This window comes from Emydura macquarii, unplaced genomic scaffold, assembly GCF_026122565.2.
Source record: "Emydura macquarii macquarii isolate MOO-44397 ecotype Brisbane River unplaced genomic scaffold, CSIRO-AGI_Emac_v2 contig_2531, whole genome shotgun sequence".
NCBI classification, from domain to species: Eukaryota; Metazoa; Chordata; order Testudines; family Chelidae; genus Emydura; species Emydura macquarii.
In genome coordinates, this window is record NW_027132668.1 from 8,472,788 (window position 1) to 8,494,949 (window position 22,162).

Consider the following 22,162-nt stretch of genomic DNA (forward strand, 5'->3'; position numbering starts at 1 on the left):
TAACTGAGCCTGTTGTGATGACTTTGGAGGATACTATTTTACCCCTCCCTTTTTCCCACCCTGTTGATATCCCTTCTGGATATGTTCATGGTCCTCTTCTTTTGCAATTTAACTCACTTCTTTTCAACTGCCATCTATACAACAACTTGCAAATCTACCTCCTCCTCTTATGACTTGGGTCAAATTTCTCCAGTAAACCCATCTATAACCCACTCAGGCTTGCTGCTTAAAGTTTTGAGTTCAAACATTTTCACAATGGTGGGTACCTAGTCCTGTTAGATAAAATGCTTAACAGGTTATATACCGAATGAACGTCTATGGCTTGAGAACAGGACTAGCATGTAACTGAGGCAAGGGCTCCTGTCTGAGTCTGCAGACAGCCTGGAACAATAGTTTTTGAGAGAGGAACTGTCCCAAGTGTCTTAATCGGATATTAATTACAAGACACCCATCAACACTATCCCAGTAGAGGACAGACGTGTGCAGAAGGTCTGGCCCACCCACTCATGCCAGTATATCCTGGAAGCAGAGGTAAGTACTGGGGGACCTCTGCACGATCACCCCTGCTGTTCCTGGTAGGAAAGGGGGACCCCATCCTGCTGTCTCTCCCTCCCCTTTGCCACTTCACTTTATGGGTTGCAAGGTTGAGGCTCAGGAAACCCCAGTCACAGTGTGCCTAAGGCCCCAGTTTGTCGTCTTCTGGCCCTGTGCCCCTATTCCATCTGCTCAAAAGGGTTTACATGATGGTGGTCCACCTTGGAAAAGGTTACATCACATGGATTTATGAAACTGGACATAGTGGAGAACTGGAGTCTTTAAATTCTGTTTGTGCCCAGTTACTATTATATCAGCCTCCGATTGCCTCACAAGCATTAATGAAGTTATCATGGAAGCATTATTATCCCAGTTATTACAGGTGGGGAACCGAAACATAGAGCTAAAGGTCCTGATTCAGCATAGGTCAAAGGTATGTGTAATTTTAATTGTGTGAATAGTCCCAATGACTTCAAAGGAACTATTTGCATACAAGTGTTTAAGTGCTTTGTTGGATAGGGCCTAAGGGACTGCCCCAAGGCCACGCAGAAAGTCTGATGGTGTCATTGCCCTACATTACATGGTGAGTCAAGTCATTTTTATCTTCTCTCCACCTCAGTGACAAAATGGGGATAATGATATTTGCCCACGTTTAGAAAAGTGCTTTGTGAAAAAGCCCTGTATAAATGACATTGTTTTTATAATGTTATAGTCTGAGTTCTCCCTACAGCACTGGTATTGTTGAGTCTTCTGGGAAGAGGTTGTAGTGTGTGGGGATTATGAGGTATGCAGATTAGCTAAAGCTGTATTTAAACAGTCAGGTATGGTGGGAGGAATTGAGGATTGGGGTGGTTGGGTTCTTTCTGGCCCATCAGAGCTGGTAGTGTTGCACTAGCTGAAGAGTAAGTTTTTATAATATTTGATAAGTAGCCCATCCAGTCCTGGGCTTTCCTCAGAGCATGTCTTCTGTGGCCTTTAGTGGGCCTGCTGCTAAGTGCTCAGTATCTTGAGATGGTATTTAAATTGGATTCCATTAGATAATGTATTCCTCTTTTTTCTTTTTAATTTCACATGAGTGAATACGTTTTTTCATAATATGGAAATATTTTATTATTTTCCTCTGTAAAGAAAACGGTCAACGTTGGTTCATTTTAGAGAGAGGATATGATTCCTCGGGTTTCCGCTATTTCTTTATCAACTTTGCTATTAGCTTTTCTGCTTTATCTCTATGTTCATATATTGACTGCTTGGAACTGAGTAATGCCATTTCCATGGGTATTTTTAATTTTTTATGCGGTTTGATTTTTTTTTAATGCTAATATTTCTCTCTCTGTCTCACCCAAGATCCTTGTATTCCCTTTATATTTTAATCCTTTCAGCCCAATAGTGTAGTTTCCCCAGAAAAAAAATTCATTGGACACTTGTCAAATTCTGGTGACAAATTGATACTTTTGTTCTGAGTTAAAAATCATTTGTCACTTTTCCCCTCTTTTCTTGAAACACAGTTACCCATTCCAATTGCACCATTTTTTTAAAAGAATGGGATATTAAAAAATAAAATAAACTTCTTTTTTCCCTGCTTTTTCCTATCTTCTTGTTCTGTAGTCAGACCTGCTCTCACTGAGACTTTTCTCCCACAGCAATATTCTAAGGCCTGCTTTAGAAAAGCATCCCTATTCAGGACAGCACTTAAACATATGTCAGTGGGACTTAATCATGTACTTAATGTTAAGTATGTGTTTAAGTGCTGTCTGGAATTGGGGCCTAAACCAGTAAGGCTCTGATCCTGCAAAGATTGATACACATGCTTAACTTTGAATAGGTGTTACTCCATGCTTAATGTTCAGCATGTGTGCAAGTCTTTGTAATATTGGGGCCTACTGACCCTAAATAGCTGATTTTACTAATGATCGTTTTTAGAGAAGGGTAAAAGTACGGATGTGTGTAGGTGATGCACAATTTTATTATGTACCGTTTTATTATATATTGTACCAATGTTGTAGAAGGTTAAGTTTGGAGCTGCCATTCTAAATCCTCATCAGCCATTAAAAAAAAAAATCAAAATCAAACAACCCCCCTAAACTCCCCCGCCCCTCTATTTTCGGCTGAAATTGATTATGCTTGGTTTCATCCAAAAGATGAACAAACACCAAGTGGGATAATATCTATGAAGCTGTTTTAGAGTAATGCACGAGAGGAAAATAATAGCGGTGGGATTTTAAAAGCAGTCAGAGCACAAGCCTAACTCAGCCTTCATTTGTAGCAGTTAGGCCAACGCGGCGAGCTTTTGAAAGACCAATGCTACATGTTTTATGTATTTAAGTAAACATTCAATTGTTTGTTTGCACTAAGAAAACTAAGCAGCTTTATGCACAAGCTTAAAAACTCTGTCCTCTTCAGAGCAGCTTAAATTGATGAGTTGTTCTAATTTTTATTTTTTTATGTGAACATTTGTTGTGTATGAGTAGACTTCCATTTTTCAAAATGCTTCTTCATTTAATCCCTGATTCAGCAAAGCACTTGAGCAGTCCACTTTACTTCACTCATGCCTAAAGTTTAGCATGTACAAAGGTGCTTTGCTGAATCGAACCCTTTATAACACTCTCTCTCTCTCTAGTTACAATCTGGTTTTGGGACAGGAGTAAGAGTCTAATGTCTAGTATCCATCTATTCTTGCTTAATTGGAACTAAACCATTCTGGATAAAGGGTTTAATATTGTTCGAATGCGGGTATCGGGGAATTGAGATACACACATTTGATTTAAAACTCCAAAAAGCTTGATAGATTCACATTCAGTATGGGTCTTTTCCGTGTGCCTCATTTACAATACTAGCATTGCAAAGTTAGTGATGAGCATTGTGAAAACCCAAACATATAAAGAAAATGTGTAAATTAGCTTAATATCTGATAAGATGTCTTTAACAAAACTGAAACTAATTTCTACATTAGCAAATACGGAAGTCTAATATAAAAATATTTATTTATTAGCATGATTACAAAAGAAAACAACCTCCAGGACTCACAGGACTATCATGATCACACATGGTAAAATGATTGGTACTACATGCTGCTGGATATCACTGATCATGTAAAATGATAATGTTTACTACTCTGAATGCTACTAATGCTCTAATCAGAATATGAATCAGAGCTACAAGAACCCATTCTGTGCTGAAAACATGTACACTTTGAAACATCATGTTGGGATATTTCTGACAGATGCGTTTTTGCAGTTGTATCTGAAGAAATGAGCACATCTGATGATGAATCATCACAAGGACTTGAGTCACTACAACATCCATCTCGAAGTGAACCATTTGAATGAGTTGTGTTACATTTTTTAGACCTTGACCTATGTTTGTCATGCTTAGATGATCTTTGATGGTTTAAATGCTTTTTATGAAGAGAGAGATCTTTATCCCATAGTCGTTTATAACCATGTTCTTTAGGTTCAGTACAATGTTGTCTTGGTTTGTGACAACAAGATTGATTTGTTTTTAAAGTTCTAGGTGTGGTTCTGTGGTTCTTGCATGTTTTCGTTTCTGAAGATGAGTTGGCAGGGGGCATCTGTGAAGACTGTTTACATTGTAAAGGTTCAGGTGAAGTTGATGGAATTACATTTCTTTCATCGGTCCTTTGTGATAGTGAGTTAATGGAGAAAGGATTATGCCTTAGTTGTTTTTCTGAAGGTTCTAAGTCTTTACTATTTTCTTTAGATTCCTCTGTTGATAAATGCACTGGTAGTTGATTCAGATTACTGTGTTCCGACTGATTTTTCATCACAGCAATGTCTTTTTTCAGTTCTTTGCAATCTATTTCTGAGATTGCCTGGCCTTCATCTTTTGTTGGGTCTTCTCTTTTATAAATGTTGTAAGTATTAGTTATTACTGGCTCCCTACAATATTAAAAATAAGTTCAGAAAACAATACACATTTTTATGACTTTGGATTACTATTTAAAAATTATCTTACAGCAGAAACCTAATTTACACGCTGATGTTGTCTTTTACTATTAGGAATTAACACGTTGTGTTCCAGAATTCAAAAATCAGGTTTTTTTCAAAAAAACAAAACCATCATTCAAAAAACCATAACATCTTAATTATTCAATAGCAACCATATAATGTATAACGGGGGGGGGGCAGGAACCAACAACTCACTGTTTGTTCTTCACAAATATCGAAGTAAATATGTGCATCAACACTATTACAGCCAATATCAAACCAGTGACTGCTACACAGGCTATGATGATGTGCTTTAGAAGGCCTTTAAGATCCGCAGCTTTTGCTTTTTTCTTGTCATGAATACCTAAATAAAATGATACAATTCTACATTAGAGGGGAAAAATGTGTATTATTAATAATTTAACAATGTGTTCTAAGCATTGCTGCAAATCAAAGTAAAATATTTTTCTACTTTTATAATTTCTTTGCATTAGTAAAATCCTATTACATTTCTGAATTGAAGTAGCACCAAACAGAACTCTTTAAAATCATGCAACTTAGGCACTTTGGGGTATATAATTAAATAGCTTATTGGTATACTTTCTTGAATTGTTCTTATGGCTATGGCATTTAAATATTTGTATAGATCAACAAGTTAGGATGCAGCCAAATTCTCTCCTGTCCCTACTCCCTTTCCAATCACTCAGATCAGCTAACAGACCAAGCATGCATGAGAACCGCAGAACATTATCTCCCATTCATGACAATAAAAGCGTTGCAAGCGAGGACTACAGGTTTGGGCCTTAAATGTCAACAGGAAGCGAACTGTAATTTAGATATTTAAGGATGGCTGTAAAGTTTTATTATTTATTTAAACTCAGCCCCGTATTTAGTGTTTACATCTTTGGATCAATTTTAAATACAAAACTATCTTTGCCTTGGAATCTTGCTGTGCTATAACCCATCCACAATAAGGACCATTTCAAACAAAACCTTGTGGCTCAACTCATCAGTGAATTAAATGGTGGAGTAAATTAGATGTCAGGTGGAAGTGGAAGAGTAAAAGTATTGTAATTTGCACTGATTTGACACTTTGGCCCTGATTCATCCAGATACTTTTACCTAACTTTAAACTTATAGACTACTGGGACTACTCATGCTTAAAGTTAGGCATGTACTTATGAACCTTGATGAATTGGGGCCTAAATGTCTAATCAGTAGAAGTTATAATACTTTTTCTCTGACACCTGACATCGGTATTTTACCCCACTAATTAAGATGTAGGGAATCTGAGTCTGATTTACAACTGGGATTAGTCCTATGCTGAAAATTAGGCAAACTGAACTAAATCCTCAGTGGGTGTGTAACCACAGAGTAGGTATTCTGCTAGGATCAAATTCAACTCATGTGGAAGTTAATGGTAGCTGCACCTGCTTATGCTGAGCCTGGACTTTCTCCCAGATGTATTGCAGATGGTGTGGATGTAAATTAGAATGGGGAGGGGGAGGTGGGAATGGGAGGGCAGCTTTCATTTCCTTGCATATTCTAACCCTCTTCCACTCCGTCCGCATGAAGTTTTGTTTTACATATCCAATGAAAGCCAAATTTGCGAATGTCACTTTTTTTTTTTTTTTAATGCCTTAAACATGTTTAATTTACAGCACTCTTAGGCACTAAATTTGGCCTTAATGGGAAAATTACCACCATTTACTTCAGGTTGAATTTGACCCTCTGTTTTTCTCCATATACTTTTAAACCTTGTTCACGTGAGAGCTAAAATAGGACTCATCACTACTCCGTATGTACCTCTTTCACGTAATAGCTCCTTCTCACTCTCCTACTCTTGTAATCTAAATACATAGAGGCATCTTAATAATGGAGATATGAATAAATGTTCATGCTGAATAAATATATTTATAATAGCAAGAAGCTATAGTTTAAAATGTCTGACCATATTTTAGGGGGTTGTGTATAATAGCGAAACACCCTTCTCTCTCTTTCAAAGAGTAAGATTTAAGGGAAGAAATTTCTGAGTTTCTGTAAAACAGTCCTCCCCCATAAGTAAGCTATTTGCTTCTATGATCTGACTCTCCACCCTCCCACCCCGCCACGTTCTGATTTTCATTTATTCTCCCTAAATCCTTTTCCTGTAGTATCATTCTCTCTTCTACTACCCTTTGTCTGTATTGCTTTCCTGCTCTTCTTAGTTGCTCTTCCTTTTTGTTTTCTTAGGGAGAAGGGACAAAGCAAAGGGGGTTTCTTCTAGGATCCCAGTTCAACATTTTACTTAATCCCTCTACTTTTAATATAATTCATTGTGATGATCCTCCCTTCACAGCCAATCAATGCTGCTCCTTCAGCTGAACTGAGGTGGTCCCTAGAGAGAGAGATGATTATCTTCCCTCAAGTCTATGTGTACTGCCTCTGCAGTAATTTGACCTTGGACACAGATGCTATGCCAGTAAACATTTGGCTTCAGAACTAAGCTTTGGAAGCCCAGAAAAATCTGTATGCACAGAAGCTGGATGCATGTTGTACAAAATCTAGCCCATAGGAACAGCCCCCTTAATTCTGGCAACTTGATTTGCAACTACAGCACTCTGGAGTCCAAAAGCCACCATTTATACTAGAACTTCATCATACATCTCATGCAAAAAAATCCACTAGTGCAAATAAAAATCTCAGTGCAAAAGAGAGAGACTACCATTGAGCGGTGCTGCTATTGGGCTCCACATTATTCTGTCCTTTCTTCCCATAGTCTAATTTCTAGGAATCACATGCTGCAGGTTTTCAACTGAATGATTGGCAGCTTGAGGGGAAAATACACACGCGTGCACACACTTTAAAATAGCAATACTGCATTTACTTAACCTTCCTTTATCTGTGGAATAAACTTCAGCTGACAGATAAAGTCCTGCTAAAGCAGATCCTTACTGGTGAACTATCTGTAAATTGATGAGTTCCAGAGGGGTAGCCGTGTTAGTCTGTTTTTAGCAAAACAGCGAGAGTCCTGTGGCGCCTTAAAGACTAACACATTTCTGCACACGAAAGCTTATGCCCAAATAAATTTGTTAGTCTTTAAGGTGCCACAGGACTCTCGCTATCTGGAGATTATTTTCTTGTGACTTGTTTGGTGAATTCTGAAACCAAAGCTATGCAGCTGGAGTACAAAATTAAAATTAAAATTAATAAATAGATATACCATGGTTTTTGTATAGTGTTTAGTTCTGATTTTTCACGTCTGACTTTATTAGATGTTTTTATTGTAATCTTATGCAGCCGAACAACAACACAATCTGCCCGGTTAATTTTGTAATTGAGGTCTATGCAAACAAATTGCCACAGCCATAGAAAAATGTTTGCTCTCTTTCAGCTGAATACACACAATACATTTTAGCTGAATACAACCCAACTGAAAGGCATAAATCAAGAGTTTAAAAATAGCAGTATCTTACTAAGTCAATAAATACAGGACAACAAAGCTGAAATTATACCCGTTGCATCAGGTAAGACTCAGTTTAACTAAACTACAGTACGTTTCATTGAGATGGGCAAGAAGATCAAACTGGTATTTTATGTTTGCCTACACTAAAATCTTGTCTTAATGGCAGCTTTATTTTTTTTTTAAATAAGTAACAGCCAATATTTACCTTCATGCTTTTTAAAAAATTCAAATCGTTTGGCATCCTTCATGTTTGCCTTCGTCGTGAGACTCGTGAGCTCTGTTTAAAAAAAAAAAAAACCCAAAAAAACACTAAATTCTAAGTGTGTGTCTTAATTAATCACACAATAAATGCTAAGGCAAATTATGGCTTCTCAGCAGTCACTTACTCAGCCCATAACAGACATGCTAAAAGATTAAATGTAGAAATAGGGCGAGCCTATATAGGCATTTCTAATGCACCCACAGTAGCAATATCTAGACACCAAAGTCAGAGGAAGATAAACCTAGAAATGCTTGACTTTTACTAATATTTTAAAGCTTGGTCTCTGACACTATGTCCGAGCAGGGGTACTTAGATATCTACCTGCTTTGTGAATGCAAAACTTTCAGGTACAACTTTGGAGCTCAGTGAGGCAAGCACAGACTATCACCCCTAATGTTGTTTGGGTGCAATCTGCTGTAGTTTAATGTAAAGTCAGCCTGCGGTGTGGGGACAGTGGTTTATTTGTAAAACGTTTAGCAGGAAATAACTGAAGTGAAAAGCCATGTAGTGGTCATTACACTAAGAGAGAAAACTGGAGAAATTACATACAGCAGACATTTTGATCTGCTACACCAGTTTATAATGAATGGATATTACCTGGCACAGGTGTTGCTTTAAATTGTTCCATATTTTCATCTGAGACTTGTAGACTGTGAGTACGTCCCTCAAAAGGTGTCTGTGTTTTGTTTTCCTTTTCACTGGATTCTGACTTTTCTTTAATAAGAGAAAACAATTTAAAAATGTCATTTGTTAAGTCATCAATAACTGATTATGGTCATCTCAATGTAATATTTCTCAAAGTTTTAAAAGTTAAAGACCATTTTGCATTTTTGTGAGTCATCTCAACCACCCCCAAAAAACAAACAATCTAAACAAAACCACTATTTTCCTCTGGAAAATTAAACTACATAATTTTCAACATCCAGTTAATTAATGCAGACAAATAAACCAGACATATTGGGTGACTTCTAAATTGCATATATTTTTCTTTACATTCCATTTACTGCATTTTTAGCAAATAACAATAAGAAGCTGAATACTTTATTTTAAAAAAAACTCACCCCACAACTTCGTAGAAGCAAGTTCTATCATGTAGGCTCCTAATACTATAAGCACGTTAGCCAAATAAAAAATGGACTGAGCCAAATTACCTCCAATATATATTCAAGGAACAGTAGTACAAGTAAATGAAGAAAATACAGCCCATGAAAAGAGCAGCATTACCAAACCAAAGATACATTGTCTACATATATTAAGTTAGAATTAAATAAACTACCCAATGCCCCACTACCACATATATATTTCACCCATTACCAACAGACCTTCATTCCCCCGTCGTCCTGTTCACCTCCCCCCCCCCCAAAAAAAAAAAAAGAAAAGAAAAAGAAAAAAGCTCTAGTCTGTGACAGGATAGTAGGAGGAGATTGTGTATGATCGTATTTCTGATAATTTGGTTTTAAGTGAAAATATAAACCATTTAATATGCTTTATATTATAACGGTCTGATCCAAAGCTCACTGAAGTCAATAGGAGTCTTTCCGCTGACTTCGAATCAGACCCTAATTATAAGTTGAAAATGAATATCCTTTTGATTTTATGGTAAAAATATTTTAAAGTGTTTTATATTTCAGATAGTTTGTATCATATAATAATGTATCAAAAAGGAAATGGATAACTGAAACCTTGTCTCATAACATGCTACATTAGTATCAGGATAGATACAAAAAAATAACATTGGTAACAAAGACAAAGTACAAAACATTTGTCATGTAACTGAAAAAAATCATGCGACTGTGAATGCAATACTCAACACAGAATCAGCAATTTATTAAGAACCAGTTCCCTGCACAAACTTCCATAAAAGGGGGAGTGGGGAGGAGGGGAGAAGTGACATTAAAAGGAGCAGTGAGGAAGATGTGGAGTAATGGGGAGAGTCTTGTGGGAAAAGTTCTGAAGACCTAGTGGATCAGAGCCTAGAGGCTTCAACCCCATTGTACTCTGAGCACTGTATAAACCTGCCCCAAAGAGCTTACAATCTTAAAAAAAAATAAATATAAAACAAGGGCATAGCCATGTGCGAAAAACAAGCGCTTTCCTGAACTTCCTGCTTCCAGTCACGTGATCGGAAGCAGGAATTTCGGGAAAGTCACCGGCCGAGAAACCTCCAGTTGCCAAGGTAACTTAAGTGAAGCTTGGGTGGGTCTGCTTTCAAAGTGGGTGGCCATGGGTGGGCTACGCCCCTGAGATATAACAAGTGGCTGAGACAAAAAAGTGAGCAGTGGGAGTGTGGGAACAAAAAAAGAGGGTGTTTTAGCACAAAGCAGTAGTGTGTGCATTTCTTAGTCCATCGGTAACAGTTATCAAATATCACTAGCAGTGATCACACCATGTATTGGCTATCAAATATCCCCCTTTAGGAAAAGGTGTTTAAACCTCTACTACACTTTTAGCACAGTTATTGCCTATTCCAAGAATAGTGGGAAACTGTAGTATCTATTGCAGATAGGTAACTATCCACATAAAGCATCTGTCACTGTAGTCTATATGCATGGCTTTTATATCTACTGGCAAGTCAATTCTTTTTAATGGCAAGCACTGTATCTTTTCCACATGTGTATAATTTTCTATAATTATGACATCCCAGAGTTGGGAACAATTTGTTTGTAAATGAAAGAATGGATGCCTGCAAGAGAGTACAAACTGGTCTTTAGCAGCATGATTGGAGGCCCATGTAAATTACCTGGAATATTCTACAGGGGGGAAATCTGAGGAATCTACACACACACACAAAAAGAGAGAGATCTTGCAAATATAGAAGCAAGGTTAATTCCTTCTACATGGTATGTAAGCTTTTCTGTGGGAGCCCAAACTAGTATGAATGGGAACATCGTCACCATAATTTTATGAGGGACTCAGGAGGAGGAGAAGGCAAGATGAATAACATTAAGTTAGGAAATGAGTTACTTTGACCTAGAAGATCTTTACCTGGGTTTCTCTAATTGAACTGAAAACAGCAGTTTTTAACAAAATGCCAAGTGGTGCATTTATCAAAATCAGTCTGATGGTCTGATCTCTCTTCCAGGCATGGAAGTAAAAACAAATCTTTCTCTGGTAATGCTTCAGTAAGCAATTATAAGTAGGTAAAATAAGGCTTTTTATCATGCAATTAATTAATTTGCAGACTTCAATAGATGATGGCTACATATAAAGGAAATTGTTATTGCACATGCCAAATATCAAACTTGCATGTATTGAAAGAGAAATAGTTTTGTTCCTCAGCACCAGAATATCTTGAATGCTCCTGAACTGTTTTCCTCTATACAGCTGAGACAAATACACCTCGTTAAATCTGTAATTTGGACTTTAGTACACCCAGCCCTCCTCTGATGAGTGAAAGAAGAGAGGACACATATTGTTCCTGAATTAGACATATCTTTCTGATAACTTTTCCTCTGATTTTACCTCACAGGTTCCAGCTTCTTTGGGGATGGAGGGACAGGAACAAAAAATGTACTTCAGGCAACTCTGGGGACCAGTTACTTACTTTATAGGAGTGAAAGCAAACTCAAGAGCATTGGTCAGTCACTTTCTGTAGATATCTACTGCGTGTGTATTAGGATCAGTAAACCAAAAAAGCATCACCACACAATAGGGTCACTCTCATCCTATGATTGCACAAGATGTAATAGGTTCACCTTGAACAAGCTTAGCAAAAAACTACTCTGTCTTCTCAGCATGCAATTTTCAAACACTCAGAATTTGGTCAAACCCAAACCAGCTTCCTCCGGAGTAAGTCCACATACGTACTACTCGTCAATTAGGATTATTTCCATATCAAACTGCAGTATTCAAAGCGCAACTCTCTTGACTGTTGGGTAATGAACACAAAAAGTTGCAAGAATTTTAAAGAAGAAAAATATGTTTGCCTGGTTCTCTTCTCACTAAAAAAAAAAAAAAATGACTGAATTATTTTTGCTCAAAGTAACCAAGCAAAATTCACCTTTGGGTAGAACCAACTGTGGGAAACCCTGAGCCACCCTAAGGCTTAATGTGCCATGACTGAAAATAGGGCTTTGTCAGGGCAGGATTAATGCCTAGGACCCCAGCTCCAGGGATCACATGACGACAATCTCAGATTTCATTTTTCCTCCAAAAAAGTAATGGTTCTATCTCCTGCTTCCAAAGAAAAAACCTTGAAAATATGACGCAAGTGTAATTGATGCAGTGATGCCTGCCTGAGTCAGCTGGCAGCTTGGAAGGAACAAGAGTTTGGGTGTGGACTGCCCCAGCCATCTCAGGTCTGTCTAGACTGCAGTAAAAAAACCCACTGCAGTGAGTCTGAGCCCACATTAATTGGCTTAGGCCGTGGGGCTCAAAATCACAGACGTTCATGCTCAGGCTGGAGCTGGGGCACTGAGATGCAGCCCCATCGTGGGGTTTCAGAGCCCACCTACCAGGCTGAGCCATCTATGCTGCAATTTATAGCTATGCAGCCCAAGCCCCACAAGCTTGATGATCGGGGCCAGCCGGAGCCAGGTAGGTGTATTCACAGGGTGTAACTGCAGCTCGAACTGACATTGGCGAGCCAGCTTTATTCTAGCTCGCTCAGGGCCTGGAACAGTGGAACTGTGGCAGCATGAGCTTCAGGACTGGCTAACCCCACGAGTACCCAGCCAGGGTTTGAGACCGATTCATACAGCTCAGGTTGACGCAGCCTCACTGCTCCAGGACATGCACTAGCTAGAATAAAGCTAGCTCAGATATGTTAGCTTGAGCTACAATCACAACCTGTGCCTGCAGTCCAGATGTACCCTCGGTGGGATGTTAGCTCTAAGCCCCGCTGCTCTGGGGGGAGACCCTCCCATCAAAACTATCCTGATGCTCCTAAGTGGTGAGGGAGCCCTATTCTAACTCCTGGGAAGTGGGGTTGGGGGAAAAGAAGGGAGCTCAATTCAACTGTCTGTGCCTCTCTGGGAGACAGGCCCTCAACCACTACCACTTCAAGTGGGAGGAAGGGCCATGACACAGAGGTGGGGCCCTGGTTTGCCTTAATCCTGCTCTGGTCTAATGCCCAACAGTTCAGCAGCCTGCTGTAACTTTATACAATTGTACTTTGTCTCTGATGCTGCAGTGACAGAGAATGGCCTGGCAACTATGGTGCCTTAAGGAACAAAGGTCCAACATAGAGACCTTCAAATCTCAGCCTCGAAAATTTAAAACACTGGTTCATAAAGAAGCCATTATAGAATGACTTTTATAAAATCTTTGGGTCAAATTCATTTCTAAAGTAACAATATTGACATCACTGAAGTTACGCCAGGGATGAATTTGGTCCAGTTAGTGAGAGAACAAGATTAGTATAAATGTTTTAGGAAAAAAGTTAATTATCCTTTGAAAGATTTGTTGACATACTAATCACCAAGAATTGCTAGCATCTAGTGTTTCAAATACTGAATAATTTGGAAGCACTGGGAGAGCACAAGAAAACTTTCTGTTATTCCTTGTTAATGACAAATTGCTTAATTTAAGGAAATTCCACAGAGTGAAAGCTGTCTCTTGGTAAAGGTACCCCATTTAAAAACAGATTGTTTCTAGTGGGAAGCAGCAACACTGTACAAGGCAAATAATTACAGTATAGATGATAAACTACCTATGACAAAACATTTATGTTCTTCCTGTGTCCCCATACTGATTCAAATCTACAATTTTCATGGCAAATGACATCGGAGTCCTGTCTTTAAAGATCTACTGTATAACATCTTGGACAAAAAGTTAGTATCTTCACTTGTGACTCTTAGAAAGTAGTGTCATGCTGGAGCTGTTCCTTAAAGTAGAAACTGAATCTATGATAGTAAAAATTTTAAGAAAATAAATCGTGGCTAATGATACATAGAGTAGTGGAGGAAGGCTAAAAGTGATGACTTTTAAGCAGGGTCTGTGCTCTGAAAGGGCCCATTGTGTTTGCCACATGCAGGCTTTAGCAAACCCAGAGTCCTCCTTCTGCTATCACTGAATGATTCTCCACTTGCTCTTATCTAGGTAGAGCTGGCAGTGACAATCAAAGCAGCACTCCCTCCTCTGCCCCATGCCTCTAGATTAGGCAGATGGACAGCACCAACATTCAATCAAAATGCCTAGCAGTGCTGTAATTGCCAAAACATCTCCTTCCCCAATCAGAAAAGGCAGAAGTGAGCCACCAGGCATAGTAGCAGAAAGTCCTTTTCCTCCCAGCAAGAGGGTAGGATCCTCTTTTAGCAGCATAGTGGGAATGGGGCAGAAAAGCTAGAAGGCCCTAGCTCTCTCTCTCCTCCCCTCCCCCTCTTGCAGATAGATCGCTTGGGATTAACTAACTAATTTATTAACATTCAGGATCTGTTCCCCACTATTTTCACTGCTGAAGTTTCCATCAGTGAAGTGCACCTCAGGCAGCACGTGCCCATATGCAGTTCTGTGCCATTTCCCACTGGAAGAAAGACTCATTTGTGGATATTTAAAGTGACATGAATTTAACTGACAAGTGGCAGGAGATTAAGCAGGGCTGAGAATGCTCTCTGAATGTAAACAATCACTGTCCCTTATGCAATTACATTTCAAAAACAAAAACATAGAAAACATTACTCATGTGTGAAGCTGCTTCTCCTAGTGCACTTTTAAAATAATACGTTACACATGCTTGGAAAACACCAGATTACTCTTGGAAACCCTAAGAGTTATGTGAATGAATAACTTGCAGTCCATGAATTTTGATATGATCACAATATGCCAAAGTGAGAGCCGTGTACTCAGACCTCGGAGGCCTGGCCAGCCTCCATACTTGTAGGGCACTACTTGCTTTCTCACTACTTGCTTCCTGAGGGGCATTAACAAACTTGTTCAGAGATCACCCAAGCCCATGGACTCTGCCCCCACCACTACTGCCGTAAACATGGAGTGATGCTGGGGAAGTGGGGGTCTCTTCTGATATCTCTGAATGATGGGGTGAGGCAGACTCCCCCTAGTTGACGGATAGCCAGTGTTTTAGTACCTTCCTGAATCAGGGTCTCTTAACTGATGTCCTTGGAAATTACAAATAAGTTTTTGTTAGGAACACTATATATTCTTAACCTCCTTTGGTAAAAGCTTCAAAACATGTTTTTTCTCTTACTTTGCTTTTAAAGTACTTACTATATTAGAAAGACCTTTACACTTGCCAGCCTTGAATCAGACAATGTAACTTATTGGACACAGATTTGTAATAGCCGAGGGCTACTATAAATACATCCCTATTAACATGCATGTTGGTTTGCTATTTTCTTTATACGTGCAATCGATCCACATTTCCCTTACCTTTATGTTTTTTTAAATTTTGAAGAATGTTTTCCATGACTGAAGAGTTCAGACTCTCACTATTTGATAAAGGCATCTGTGTTTCTATACAACAAGAGAAGGGAGAATGTTTACAGAAAAAAAAATTATTTACCTCTGTAAACTCAAAAATATTGTATTGACAAGCTGCAGTATCAATATGTTTCATTGCTTACATGCAACTCAGGGAATTGCTGTCCTCAACCTAATCCATAAGGAATGACCCTTTCAAGATATTGCTAAATCAGGCCCAGGAATATTTTACCTCTTTTCTTTTATCCTTTGATTTTGTGTATTTCTTTGTATTTTCATTTTTTTTTTTAACTAGTGAGTCTTTGTTTTGTATTCTCAGGGCCAGGTCATAAAGTCTTTGCTCAGGCAAAATATCCATTAAAGCAACATTCTCTTCTCAGTATTTGTTCTGTTTTCAGTGTCTTTCCCCATGATGAATTAACATTTATTCAAGAAAGGCTAACCTGAGCAGAGCATGGTTATACGACACTTTTCAATGTCACAACATGTGTAAGAGGAGGTGAATTATTTCTAGTGTTGGAAAAGGTACTTGAAAAAGAAAAGCATTTACTTATTGTTCTACTGTAATGACTTCTCAGATCCAATTCTAGAAGCAGAAATAATAGAATTGATAGGGCAGTAAACTCAATGGTAATGGCATGGAGCCTACTCCATCACAGGACTGAATGTGGCATGTAAACTGATGACTGGCTGTTCAGTGGTCTACACAGTGCTTGCTCTGCCTATTTCCAGAGGAAGTGTGAGAACTGGTGAGAGAGGCATCAGTTTCTTCAGGCATTCCCCTGACTTCCACTGCTCTCCCTTCCTTAAAATGAGGTTTTACCTCCTATCACCTTCCTATTTTTTTAATTGCTTGGGCTATTAAATAGGGTACTGAATGCATAGGCACTCTTTGCACATCCTTAGGACCAGCTCTAGGTCTAAGTGAAATGTACTTGTGATCTAAGCTCAGTGGTGGCAGAATTTTTTTATGTGTACACACAATAGCCACCAATATATTTGGGTATGGCATTTGAGAGTACTTTTTTATAACATAATTTTTAAAAAACAATATTGTATACATAGCTTAGAGGCAATAAATAAGGTCCTGATCATGCAATCACTTATGTGCTTAACTTTAAGCACATTAATAAGTCCCTTTGATTTTATCTGTTGAAATCACTATTAAAATCAATGAGACTATTCATGTGCTTAAACTTAAGCAGGTACATAAGCAATTGCAGGATCAAGGCCTTGATTTGTAAGTTATTAAAAGCATAGATCACTATTTGTTTCGCATGCCTTTTTCTCTCTGTTCAATTTGCCAAAATACAACCACTGTTTATGAACTGAAATCTAAGATTCAACATAGCTCTAGTTTTACATTTCTTATCTGCTAATATTTGTGTCACTTATCCTGGTATTGGAGGCATTCAGCACACAATTTTATAGTTTCTGGATTTTAATAATGTTATTTACAAAATTGTCTTATGCTGTGTGAAGTTTATGTAGCAACTGGCTATAGCCAACTTAAAACTGAACTGAAGATAGAGGCATTGCACCAGATCTTCAGCTGATGTAAATTGACAATGACTTCAGTGGCACTTCACTGATTTATTCTCTGCATGTCCAGTATGTTAAAGTGTGTTCATCCGTATTTCTAAAATAACAATGTTATGTTTACAAAATATAAAGATTAATGGAGAGTGAAATATACATACTATATTCGTTCTGTAAGTCCTGTAATACATTCTTCAGCATTTTCACTGACACGTCAGAATGGTTTCCTTTTACACCTTGGGAATTATATGTTTGAACACCTATAAAAAGATATTAAGTTACTAGAAAGTGATTGAACCTTATATTAAAAATGTTTTGCCACAAATACTTATATTTACCCATGTGATCTTCCAGTGTCTGTAAAATGTGGTTCAACTGAAGCAGCGGATAAGTAGCAGATTCAGGCACATCTGCAAAGACACATATGAAAACACTTGTGGTCAATTTTTCCATACTTTAATTATAGTGAACAGATCTTTGAACAGTACTTTTGCTAATTAAAAACAATGATGAAAATGTCTTTTGGCATGATTTAATTATGTAGCTAGTAAAATGGGAGATGCCACACAATGAGTAGCTGCAAATGGATTTCAGGGCTTCTGCTGGAACACTCTATGATAACAAAACTAAAAATGTAAATGGCTTCACTGATTCAATGGCTCAGTGGAAAAACATACCGTAGACAGAAATAAAAAACAGGCTTGTTAGATTTTCAGTTTACAGTGATGGCAGAACAAACCACAGTGCAGTGTCAGAGATGCTCTGGTGCTGGCAGTCAGGATTTCTCAGTGCTAAGCATTTAGGCAGAACACTTTTCTACTTAGTTTTGAGAGTAGCAGAGCCTCTGGTTGCCAGTAGCTCATAGGAAAGAAAATAAAACAGAATTTAAAAAGCACTGATCATAATTTCTAGAGTCTAATTACCCTCATTTTCCTTTCTTGTAGAGCTCAGTCAAAAGCTGGATTGTTCCTTATTAGAATATAAATATGTAAAATATTAGAGGAACATGTTCATATTTTCAAAGCTGTCTAATGGAACTGGATGCCCATTAGGTTAGGATCTGGCATCTTCAAGGAAGCTTTGTAATCTCATCTGAAGCTATAGTTCTTATGTGACATCTACTGCTATTGTAAAAATGGAATGAAAAATTAAACTTGCCTGTCATATCCTTTTCTCATTAAAAGGTTCCTAAAATGCATGAAAGAAAAGCAAAAAGAGGAACACAGCACAAGATAATAAAAACAATAAATTGCACGTCATGTACAAACGTTCATTGGCTAGTGAAACATAAAACTTCCATTTCTTCTTTAACTCAGCCTACTGAACCCTCTGTATTACAGAACATATGCTGGGCAACTTCCTACAGTAAACTCAGTGATGTTAGGTAGAGCTTAATGTTAGGCTTCCTGGTTTACATTGGTATAACTTACAAACATATTTATTTTTTAACATAAGGTACACTAATTGGATAACATATTGAGATTGTTTCTTGTTTGAAGTAATAAAGGAATCCTAAACTAAATAAATGCCAAAAGCAAATAAACTCTTTCCTGATTGACTGACACTTTCGTTCCTGATGGCTCTCAGGAAAAGAGAGCAAAGAGAGCTAGGAAAACTAGCAATTTGCCTTTGTCTGCTATCACTGAGGTGGAAGCAGCTCTATACTGCTATATATATATACTCCTTCATTGACTTAAAAAACAGACTTACCAGTCAATTGTGGTTACAGGGCAACAATGGAAGGAGGTGGTCCTAGAGGGCAAAATTCCTTCCAATGAATGGGAAAATTGCTCTTCTTCATAACCAAATACAACAAAATACCAATATTAAAGAGAAACAAAAAGGGAGGTTTTAGAAAAACATCCTCCAAATCTCTATCCTACCCCCACTGTGGTGGCCCAGAAGATAGATACTCTAGACAAATTGTAGTAACACCTTTTCCAAAAAATTCCCTGTATGATTGAATCAGACCTCTACAAAATTTCCTGAGCAAACTTTCATTAAGTTGCAATTAAGGTTGAAAATACACATATGTAGCTCAAGGGGGAAATGCCATAAAAAGGAACATATGGGCTTCTCTATGAATAAGATCCCCTTCTCTGTCACCTCTGCAAATTTTTGTAATTTTGTGCCATGTACAAGAAGTTGAATAAGCTTCCTGTAGAAGACTGATAATTAATTGGAAGAAGAACCAATTTTCAGTTTCTGTGGTGGGAAATATTCAGGGATGGAAAATGTTATTACATGGGCAAGTTCTTCATGATACAATGTTTATGAAGGATAAAAACACATACAGTTTTTTTTAAATATCTTTTTCCTAACCTGTTGGTTTTCTCGGTGTTGGATAAGTTTCTTCAGAAAATGCAGAAATGACTAGTTGTTTTTTTCATACTATTGGTTGTCAAATTTGTAAATATACAATATTTAATATTACATTTTCTACAATTGATTCAGTGAAAATGAGAATCAGTGATCTGATTTGGTTAATGTATTGGCTGTACATCAATAAAAACTATTTGCTGTGAGAAAAGAATTAGGGATTAGCCTTTTCAACAGGAAAATTCTTGTTGTTCCCCTTTCATGAAATCACGAGATGTTTCTACTACTAAAGCACCACACCCTCAGAAAAAATGAGACAACAGACAGAGTAAATTTCATTCACGACTGTTAATTCAAATGTATTAGTCTAACTTTGAGTGATTGACTTTGCAGCTTTCATAATGTTTTAAATATAGTTGAGAGTAGAAGATGCTATTGTTGCCAATAGAGAACTGCTTTCTTTAGGGTCACCCCTCAACTAAAGGCATCACTTTTACAATAGCTCCGTCATACTACTTATATGGGAAAATCTGTTCTACAAATCTAGACCTTTTGGCTAACTTTACACTTACCAAGCATAAATTTTCTACTCACCAGTAAAAGGCACTTGATTTTGTACATCGTACAAACCATTCAAAGTAAAATTATTTATTAGCACTGGAAAATCTCGTGCATTACTAGTTATATCAACTTCTTTAACTTCACTTAATTTTTAAACAAAAAAAGATTACAAAAATACGATTTGCATTTATGTTACTTTCTGAGAGAAATTTTACCTTATATTATAAAGTTACAAAATAAATACCATATACTGCCATTAATGCAAGCTCAAATCTACAACTGAAATCAGGATACAAGATACTATTATGAACCTATATACTCTGTAATTCTACAGCCATATGCTGTAGAATCCATATTTTACTTCAGAATTGTGGTTCAGCATGCAATCTTATATTAAAAAGAAAGTTTCTAGCATTTATGCTTGCAAAGAAAACCTTCCAAACATGAGGCAAGCATAAATGGTTGCAGTTCTATCTCCTTGAGTCTGCAAATAGCCTGAAATCTCTGGAAAGTCTGAACAGCTCCCATTCATCTGAATAGGGTGTTAACTCTGAAACATGATGGCAATTTAATTATAAATATTAACTATTCCCCTGATGCTCATTTCAGAAGCAACATCCACCCATTTGCTTGTTCTGAAATCCCAAACCATCTTTCCATTTCTTTGTGAGACCCAAAAGCCCCATCTGCCAAAACGCCCCCGTTTCCTTGACAATCTGTACATTGCAGTTGTGGTTTAAATTCAGTGTGCTGCAGAATTTTCTGAGTTACAAATTTAGGGACAGAGGCCCAGATCCTCAAAGGTATTTGGATGCACTGATTTCAATGGAAATTAGGCAAGTAAGACAACTAAAGATTTTTGACGATCTGGACCAGAGTACATAGATTTTAATATCAAATTTAATAGTACATGGAATATGAGACTGATTGTACTATGTTTGCAGTGTCGTAGCTACGTTAATTTCAAGACCTTTCCCAGGCTGAAGAAGACCTCTGTGTAGCTTGAAAGCTTGTCTGTTTCACCAACAGAAGCTGGTCCAATGAAAGATATTTGCTCACCCACCTTGTCTCACTGATTGGACTGCTCATTTTCTAATTTAATTCAGTAAAAGCTTAATTTTTAAAAGTTGATTTCCACTATGCTGCACAGGTGATCTGCTGAATTTACATTAAGCTTTTCATGGAGTACACATGTCCTTGGATATTATTATTTGAATTGAATATTTTTATTGCAGTAGCAACTAGAAGACCCAGTCAAGGATTAGGACTTCCTTTGTGGTAGTACTCTTCACACACACAATGAAAAGACAGTCCCTGACCTAAAGAATTTACTCTTTAAATACTACATTGAGAACCACTTACATTTAGTGAGCATTTATTCGTGAGTAGTCCCATTAAAATCAATGAGACTGCATATGAGTAATTACTCACCAATGTGAGTAAGGAGTTTACAGTCTGGCTTTAAATAATATTAGCGTTAAAAATAATTCTACTTCACAACAATGTAGAAAACTTTTCACGAGGAATTAATCTTTTATTGAAAAGAGAAAATATTCTCATACCTGCTATAAGAAGTTTTTTCCTGTTGCTATCTGTGGAGTTTCCTTCCACATTTCCAGCCTCAATTTTTGCAAGACTTTTTCTCCTTACTTTTTTATTATCCCGTATTTTCTTATCCACTGAACTGTTTACAGTCACTTGTAAAACATCATCTTGTACTACTACTGAATTTATTTTATTTTGTTGGTCAATAATATTGCTGGCGACAATGTGCACCTCAGGATTCACTCTTGAATTTTTTAAATTGTAAATATCAATCTGAGTTTGGCTTGAATTGTCCTTGGAATGGAATCTTATAGTAATATTAGTTCTTGTCACTCTGTCTTTGTTATTACCAGTATTTTTATCTTGTTCCAAATCAGGAAATAAAATCCTTTTCTTTTTACTCTCTTCTTTTTTCGCATTATTCACTTTCTTATATGTTGTCTGAGTGTCCAAAAGTATATTTGGGAAAATCTTCTGCAGTTTGTTAATAATCAACTTTGAAGAATTGTTAGAGACCTGAGCTTCTTCTGTTTTCACACTGTTAGGAGATGGCATATCTTGCACATCAAGCTGTACTTCACTTGGTAATAACTGTGCTTTTACAGATGGTCCTGAAACTATATAATTGTACATATT

General features: G+C 37.4%; 1 protein-coding gene across 2 annotated transcripts; it reads right to left on the reverse strand.

Moving 5' to 3' along the window:
• Positions 1 to 3,528: 3,528 nt before the first annotated feature.
• LOC137163370 (uncharacterized) lies at positions 3,529 to 22,121 on the reverse strand. 2 transcript variants are annotated; one of them, XM_067563539.1, is made up of 8 exons: positions 21,544 to 22,121; positions 17,440 to 17,511; positions 17,263 to 17,361; positions 15,512 to 15,595; positions 8,783 to 8,899; positions 8,129 to 8,200; positions 4,695 to 4,842; positions 3,529 to 4,430 (listed from the first exon to the last, which is right to left on the reverse strand). In XM_067563539.1, the coding sequence occupies exons 1-8, from the start codon at positions 22,079 to 22,081 to the stop codon at positions 3,665 to 3,667; spliced, it is 1,896 nt and encodes a 631-aa protein (XP_067419640.1). In that variant the 5' UTR covers positions 22,082 to 22,121; the 3' UTR covers positions 3,529 to 3,664. The 2 variants fall into 2 exon arrangements, with proteins under 2 accessions (XP_067419640.1, XP_067419642.1); XM_067563541.1 differs by lacking the exon at positions 15,512 to 15,595.
• Positions 22,122 to 22,162: the final 41 nt, after the last annotated feature.